This window comes from Pipra filicauda, unplaced genomic scaffold, assembly GCF_003945595.2.
Source record: "Pipra filicauda isolate LSUMZ 115617 unplaced genomic scaffold, ASM394559v2 scaffold790_size87553_pilon, whole genome shotgun sequence".
Taxonomy (NCBI): domain Eukaryota; kingdom Metazoa; phylum Chordata; class Aves; order Passeriformes; family Pipridae; genus Pipra; species Pipra filicauda.
In genome coordinates this window covers 79,240-87,522 of record NW_024104965.1, presented here as the reverse complement: position 1 = coordinate 87,522, position 8,283 = coordinate 79,240, and the positions used below count along the sequence as shown (strand labels likewise).

At 48.7% G+C, this 8,283-nt stretch overlaps 1 protein-coding gene across 1 annotated transcript in view; it reads left to right on the top strand.

The window, feature by feature from the left end:
* The first annotated feature begins 1,226 nt into the window (after window positions 1–1,226).
* The window catches only part of GON4L (gon-4 like), a 28,364-nt gene continuing 21,307 nt past the window's right edge, over window positions 1,227–8,283 (top strand). Inside the window, exons 1-8 of the mRNA XM_039389999.1 lie at window positions 1,227–1,302; window positions 2,113–2,163; window positions 2,781–2,831; window positions 3,199–3,294; window positions 3,477–3,581; window positions 4,337–4,507; window positions 6,504–6,696; window positions 7,860–7,961. Of these exons, the coding sequence (XP_039245933.1) occupies window positions 1,258–1,302; window positions 2,113–2,163; window positions 2,781–2,831; window positions 3,199–3,294; window positions 3,477–3,581; window positions 4,337–4,507; window positions 6,504–6,696; window positions 7,860–7,961 (814 nt within the window). The 5' untranslated portion in view covers window positions 1,227–1,257. The remainder of the gene's footprint in view (window positions 1,303–2,112; window positions 2,164–2,780; window positions 2,832–3,198; window positions 3,295–3,476; window positions 3,582–4,336; window positions 4,508–6,503; window positions 6,697–7,859; window positions 7,962–8,283) is intronic.

Below are 8,283 nucleotides of genomic sequence, written 5' to 3'. Positions count from 1 at the left end.
ACAATCCCTGCCCTGCTCCTGCTGCCCCCTGATCCCGAGCCAGGCCAGGAGGCTCCAGCCCAGCCTGTGGGTGCTGGTGGGGGCACTGGGATTCCTGCACAGGGATGTCTTGGCCACCCACGTCCTGCTCTCTCCTGCTGGATCCATAAAGGGAGGATCAGGGGTGTCCGTGTCACCCGGGCCCTGATTTAGTGGGAGGTGTTGATCCCAATTCCCTTCCTTTCCAGTGGCACACGGGGCTGTCTTGCTTTTCCTGAGCAGCAGGAATAACTGAGCTAGAAACCATCCTCTGGCGGAGCAGGTGTAGGCCGTGAGCTGCTGTTTCATCCCAAAATCCCGATGGAATTCTGGGGGTGCTGACAGAAATGCATCACCCTGCGTTGGTGCCCAGGCTCTGAGCCCATCCCACAGCCCCCAGCTGGAGAGGAGCCTCCAGAATTCCTCTGCTGGCAGAGCTCTGCAGTGACCCTCTGACTCTGCCCCTCTTGGTGTGGATCCCAGCCCATCCCAAAGCTGGAGAGCAACAGGAATTATTTTCCCCCAGAAATGGTGCCTTTTTTTTTTTTCCCCTCCCCTGCAGTTGGTGTTGCTCCAGCCCAGGTGATCTCAGGTATTTCCCCTTTTTGCCATCCCTGTGGCAGACAACGTGGAGGCTGCCAGGATGATTCTCTCAGGCAGATTCTGTGCAATAAATTAATTACCATAAATTAATGCCTTCCTCTGTGGGTGCTGGAATGGTGCAGCACAATTTTTAAAGGGTTCACATATTATAAATATATAATAATGTAGTTTATTATTCCATACTTTCTACAGAGAATCAGCCCCTTGTTTTGGGAGCCTGTGAGTGCTTAAAGATTGGAGTTTAATTAGGATGGAAGCTCTCCTGTGCCTGGGAGCAGCTCATTTTGCTGACTGTGTGACAGGACTGATGACACAATTCCAGGGAAGCCGGTGTGGGCTTTTGTTTTGACTGCTTGGCTTTCTCTCTGCTGGGAATTTATTCTGTGGAGCTTTCACAGGGAATGCAGAGCAGCCTCTTTATCACTGGTTTTTATTGTCTGATCCCTGAACAGTGGTTTTATTTGCGGTGTGATTACAGAGCACGTTGCACACTGATTATTTTCCAGGTGGTTTGTTTTAAGGTTTGTTGTATTTATTGTATTTTCTGTGTCTTTTTAACAAGCAGAATGTAAAGGACACTTTTTTTGTGTGTGTTTCCCCCTGCAGGAAGTGATCACAAATGAGCACGTGGTGGCCATGATGAAAGCAGCCATCAGTGAGACAGAGGATATTCCCCTGTTTGTGAGTAAAAAACCCTTGTTTAATTTGGGTTTTTTTCAGTTGTTCCAAATGCCTGATGCCCTCACTGGTCTGTCTCTTCAGGGCTCTGGAGAGGGAGAGGCAGAATAGGGGATTTCATTGTAATATTTATTATAATAATTAGGTTTCATTGCCAGATTTATCACCTGGATGAAGGGAGAAGTGTCAGTGTCTGAGTGTCAGTTATAAACAGAATTATGGGAGTTATTCGTGGTGTCTGCAAGGTGGTGAATCTAAAAAGGGGGTGAATCTAAAAAGGGGGTGAATCTAAAAAGGGGGTGAATTTTTAAAAAGATGATGAATTTAAAAAGGTGGTGACTTTAAAGGGGGTGACTTTAAAGGGGGTGAATTTAAGGGGGGTGAATTTAAGGGGGGTGACTTTAAAGGGGGTGAATTTAAGGGGGGTGAATTTAAAGGGGGGTGAATTTAAAGGGAATGAATTTGAGGGGGGTGAATTTGAGGGGGGTGAATTTGAGGGGGATGAATTTAAAGGGGGTGAATTTAAAGGGAGTGAATTTAAAGGGAGTGAATTTAAGGGGGGTGAAATTAAAGGGGGTGAATTTAAAGGGGATAAATTTAAGGGGGGTGAATTTAAAGGGGGGTGAATTTAAGGGGGTGAATTTAAAGGTGGTGAGTTTAAGGGGGGTGAATTTAAAAAGGGGGTGAATTTAAAAAGGGGGTGAATTTAAAGGGGGTAAGAAGAAAATTTCACAGTAAAGAGTTGCTGGGGAAGGGTCTGCAGTGAAGGCAAATGGCTGAATTGGTGGCTCTTGTCTTGTTTTAAACCCTCAGGAGCCCAAAATGACTCGTTCCAAACTGAAGGAGGTTGTGGAGAAAGGGGTGGTGAGTCTGAAATCTGCTTTTACTGTTGCACCCTCCCCTTTCCCTGGGTGGGGAGCAGGGGCAGGGCCTGAGGGAGCAGCTGGAGCTCTGTCAGGGGAGGTTTAGGGGAATATTGGGAAAATCCTTCCCCCAGGGAGTGGTTGGGCACTGACCAGGCTCCCCAGGGCTGCAGGAGCTCCAGGAGGGTTGGGACAACAGGGACAGGATTTTGGGGTGTCCTGGGCAGGGCCAGGAGCTGGGTTTGGATGATCCCTGTGGGTCCCTTCCAGCTCAGGGTGTTCCGTGGCTGGTTTGGGTTTTGGGGCCTCCTGAAGGGAGTTTAAAAGCTCTCACATGGTGGAGTCTTGCAGTGGGAAAAAAAAAAAAGCAGTTAAAAGGGTGTAAAAGGGAGTTAGTTGGAGCTGAGCAGCACAGGGCCAGGGCAGGGCAGGGCAGGGAATCCCTTTGTCCCGAGGCTGCTGCCTGGAGATCCCAGGAGGGCTTTGGAGCCTTTGGCTGAGCTCTGGTTCTTGCTTGGCCACTGTGCAGGTCGGGCTCAGGTGCTCCCCTGGTTTAAGAGCTCCCTTTAAGCTGTGGGAACAGCTCTGAAGCAGCTCTGGGGTTTCTGCTCTCCCCAGGTGATCCCGACGTGGAACATTTCCCCCATTAAGAAGGCGAACGAGGTGAAGGTGAGTGGGATCTTCTGGAGGGCTGGAGCAGCTCCTCTCTGGGCTTTGGGGTGTTCCCTCAGTCAGAAATCTCTGCTCTGACCCTGTTAATCCTGCCCATTAAAAGCTCCCCACCCTGGGACAGCAAAAATTCCTGTCGCCCAAAACGTGACAAATCCCCCCCTCAGGGTTGTTACTTCGATTTTATTTTTTTTTATTTTTGTACTGATTTCTACCTTTTCCCATAAAATATTTGAGCAAATTGAAGAACTCTGCACGGCCTCTGGCTGCTTGTGCACATTTCCCTGTTCAAAGGCAGGACACGGAGTCTTTCTGATGGGATTTAGTGCCTCCCATAAGTGAAGAAATCGCTTCTCTTGTGCTGCAGCCACCCCAGTTTGTGGACATTCCCCTGGAGGAGGATGATTCATCTGATGAGGAGTACCAGCCTGAGGATGAGGATGAGGATGAGACTGCAGAAGAGGTGAGTGCAGCTTGTGCAGAGGTCTGAGGCAGGAGAACCCTCTTTATTTTAACACCCGTGAGTCATCCCGGACCTTCTAGTGATGTTCCTTTGTTGCTCTGTTATTAACTTGGCTAAAAAAGAGCCTCTGGGATGTTGGCTGGAGCAGAGTTTGAGGCCCTTCTGCCTGTCTTGCCCTGCAGAGCCTGCTGGAGAGTGATGTGGAGAGCACGGCCTCCTCCCCTCGGGGGGCCAAGAGGTCCCGGGCCCGGCGCTCGTCCGACGAGGAGGGGGGGACCCCCTGTGAGGTAACCCCGGGGGGGAGCCCCTTCCTCCTTCAGAACCAACCCACAGTCCTCCTTCCTCGTTTATTAGCCCCAAATCCGGGTGCTGGGGGGATTTAGGGTCCCCCTGCCTTGGCTGCTGCGTGGCCAGTGAAGTCCAAAATAAGCCCTTAAAGCTCTTGGGATGGAAACAGTTGTCTCAGGTGATAATTATTGTCTCAGGTAATGGTTATTTTTCTGGCTATTTCTGGGAGGAGTGCAGGGGAACTGCTGTCTGTGCTTGGCTCAAGAGGAGAAAGTGGGTTTTGTAAAAGCATGAAGGTGTTTCTGGTGACTCTGGACACCAACACCTCAGTGGGAGTGGAAGGTGCAGAGTGACAAGGACCAAGGATCAGCAGAGAAGGGCAAGACAGTGCCTGAGAGCTGACCCTGCAGTCAGAAAGAGCAATATTGTATTGATATTTCCCCCTTCTGCTCACCACGGGTTTGGATTCTGCCACAGTAACTCGTTTATCAGCTCTAGAAAGCTTGAGGCTGATACTCAAACCCTCCAAATATCTCCTTTCCTGCAAGTCTGGACGTATCTCTGGGCTTTCTGAGAGCCAAAGTGAGTGTAACACGAGGAATCCATTTCCTCCTGAGAAGCTTTTCCCTCCTTCCTTCTTGTGCCAGGCCAGGAAAAAAAAACAACAACAACAACAAAAAAAGAGACTTTATTCTGTCCTTTGGAAATCCGTGCTCTAAATCCAACTTTTTAACACCAAGGCCTTTCTGCCTAGGTGGAGAAGGTCCCTCCACCTGCTGTGAGGCACATCAGTGCCGAGGTTGTCCCCATGGGGCCTCCACCACCTCCCAAGCCCAAGCAGAGCAAGGACAGCACGTTCATGGAGAAGCTGCACGCAGTGGACGAGGAGCTGGCCTCGAGCCCCGTGTGCATGGACTCCTACCAGGTACAGCCCGGGGGGCCAAACTGGGCACAAAGCAGGGGCATTTCGGGGGGTTGCTGCCCCTGCTTTCGGTGCATTCTGCTCTCCTTTGAATCACAAATGGAGCCCTGAGCAGGCTGGGCTGGGGAAGGTGTCCCCTCTTGGGACAGGGTGACCTTTAAGGTCCCTTTAAGGTCCCAAACCCTTCTGTGGGGCTGTGATCCTGTGGAATTGGATCTCCACAATGGCTCTGTGGGAGAATAGAAGTAGCTATAGTGTGTATATGTATATATATATAAAAAATATATATATATTATATAGACAATGAAGGAATGTTGTTAGTGACATAGACTTTTAGTTTCTTGTAACTACACTTTGTATTTGTGCTCATGAGTCTCTCACTGCCTTTATTTTGGCTGTTAAAGGCACCTCTCTGACATTTACAACACTAATGAGGATAGTTCTCCTTTTTGCAAGCAGTCCTGTTGGCTGAGCTGTGTTTTGCAGGAAGAGTTTTTACTATTTACTATTAACTGTTTACTATCAGCTCTTTACTAGCTGAGGAAATTGGTTGTCCAGTTTATTGGGAACTGAGCTCAGTTCCAAATGGGAGCTGAGGAAATTGCTTGTCCAATACCATTTACTATTAACTATTTACTATTAACTGTTTACTATCAACTAACTATTTACTATCAACTCTTTACTATTAACTAACTTTACTATTAACTAACCCTTTACTATTAACTATCTATTTACTATCAGCTAACTATTTACTATCAACTATTTACTATCAACTATTTACTATCAACTATTTACTATCAACTATTTACTATCAACTATTTGCTATCAACTATTTGCTATCAAATAACTATTTACTATTAACTAACTTTACTATTAACTATTTACCCTCAGCTATTTACTATCAACTAACTATTTACTATTAACTAACTTTACTATCAACTATTTATCAACTATTTACTATTAACTAGCTTTACTATTAACTAACTCTTTGCTATCAACTATTTACTATTAACTCTTTACTATCAACTAACTCTTTACTCTCAACTCTTTACTATTAACTAACTTTACTATTAACTAACTTTACTATTAACTAACTTTATTATCAACTCTTTGCTCTCAGCTCTTTACTATCAACTAACTCTTTACTATCAACTATTTACTCTCAACTAACTCTTTACTATCAACTATTTACTATTAACTAACTTTACTATTAACTAACTTTACTATCAACTCTTTACTATCAGCTAATGATTTACTGTCAACTATTTACTATCAACGATTTACTATTAACTATTTACTATCAACTCTTTGCTATTAACTCTTTGCTATCAACTCTTTACTATCAACTATTTACTAGTAACTCTTTACTATCAACTAACTGTTTTTACTATCAACTATTTACTATTAACTCTTTACTATTAACTAACTCTTTACTATCAACTCTTTACTATCAACTCTTTACTATCAACTCTTTACTATCAACTAACTATTTACTATTAACTATTTACCATTAACTAACTATTTACCATCAACTATTTCCTATTAACCATTTAGTAGCTGGGTGGCCCTGTGTGATGTCAGTGATGGGAGAAGGTTGGCAGTGAGAGCACCCTGTGTGATGTCAGTGATGGGAGAAGGTTGGCAGAGAGAGCACCCTGTGTGATGTCAGTGGTGGGAGAAGGTTGGCAGTGAGAGCAGCCCTGGTTCCTGCCCTGGGTGAGGGTGGGGGCAAGGCCTGTGCTCTGCCCCCCATCAATGGCAGACACTGCAGGGGCAAACACGGTTAAACACACGTGAAAATCCAACGGTGGGAGTGGAAGCTGCCGGTGAGAGTGCAGCGTGAGCTGATGAACAAACCATAATGAGCTGGTGACCAGGGAGAGCGGGCAGAGCTGGGCTCCCCTCGCCCCCCAGCCGAAGGATTCCTCGGCGTGGTGCCCGTGCTGGGCTCTGGGGAGGGCAGGGCTGTGGTGACAGCGCTGTCCTTGCCCCTGGGCAGCCCCTGGAGGACAGCCTGATCGCCTTCAGGACCCGCTCCAAGAGGCCCCTGAAGGACGTGCCCCTGGGGCAGCTGGAGGCCGAGCTGCGCGCGCCCGACATCACCCCCGACATGTACGACCCCAACACGGCCGACGACGAGGAGTGGAAGAGGTGGCTGGGGGGGCTCATGAACGACGACGTGGAGAACGAAGGTGGGGTGGCAGATTTGGTGGGCTTTGGTCGCTGGATTCGGGGTTTGGGGGTTCAATAAACTGGAGGTTGGGGCTGCGCCGGCGCCGGGGCGACGCCCGGGGTCAATCCAGGCTGGGGATGAGCAGAGGGAGGAGGATTTGGGGGAGAGGCTGGACATGAGCCAGTCCAGAGGAGGCACCAAGGTGAGCAGGGCTGGAGCAGCTCTGCTGGGAGAAAAGGCTGGGAAGGTTGGGATTGTTCAGCCTGGAGAAGGGAAGGCTCTGGGGTGACCTTCCAGGACCTGAAGGAGCCTCCAGGAAAGATGGAGAGAGGCTGTTTGCAAGGGCTTGGAGGGCCAGGACAAGGGGGAATGGCTTCAAACCGACAGAGGACAGGGTTAGATGGGATATTGGGAAAAAATTCCTCCTTGTGAGGGTGGGGAGGCCCTGGCACAGGTTGCCCAGAGAAGCTGTGGCTGCCCCTGGATCCCTGGAAGTGTCCAAGGCCAGGTTGGATGGGGCTTGGAGCAACCTGGGCTAGCAGAAGGTGTCCCTGTCCATGGCAGGGGGTGGAACAAGATGATCTTTAAGGTCCCTCCCAACCCAAGCCATCCTGTGATTTTATATTGAAAGCCTGAAGCTTTGTTTTCTGTTCGTACCTGATGTCCTCGTGAGCCTTTCCTGCCCCAGCTTCCCTCATCTCCCCCAGGGACCTTGGTGAGAGTTTTCAACCCTCAGGGCCCTCACTTGGGAATATTCACTGTCCAGCACAAAGGAAAGGGGTGGGTTTAACCCCTTGTGCTGCATCCTGAGCACCTACACCTGAACCCTGTCCTGCTCCTTGAGAGGGACCTGTCTGGGGAGAAACAGCTTTTTGTTCTTTGGGAAAGAACAGGGACAAGTTTTGGGGCTCGACCTCCTCTTCCTCCTGTGTTTGCTGGTTGCCCACAGCTGGTTCCAGTCGATTTTCACCCATGTAAATTGAACATAAACCACAAACTGAACTCCTGTTACTGTGTGAAACTAAACTTGGGTGGAAGTCGGGTCCCAGGGAATCCAGCTGGCTCTTCAAAACGGGACAGGCAGCAATTCCAGCCCTTCCTGGGCCGGGTCAGGCAGGGAACAAAGTGCTCCTGGGTGGCCCTGGGGCAGGGCAGTGACACCCCAGCTGTGCTTCCCCTCAGATGAAGCTGATGATGACGATGACCCCGAGTACAACTTCCTGGAGGATCTGGACGAGCCGGACACGGAGGATTTCAGGAACGACCGTGCCGTGAGGATCACCAGTGAGTTCCTGGGGAATCCTGGGGAATCCCCCCCTCCTGGCTCCCGATTCACTCGGGGAAGGGTTTTGTTGCGAGGATTTCTGCAGTGGAGGGTGATTAAAATCTGCAGCTTTTGGCTTTGTGGCAAAGCCTGAGCAGCGATGTTTGGGTGCTGATAATAAACCTGGAAGCTTCAGCCAGTTCAGGCTTGAATGTTTGCCTCGTTCTTGAGTGCAATTAAGTTTTCTCTTAAGTCCTCTCAGTCTTCAACTTATTTTATAAAGATGCCACTTTCCACCTTTGCAGCAAACCACAGTTCCTTCAGGTGTTATTACAGGTTAAC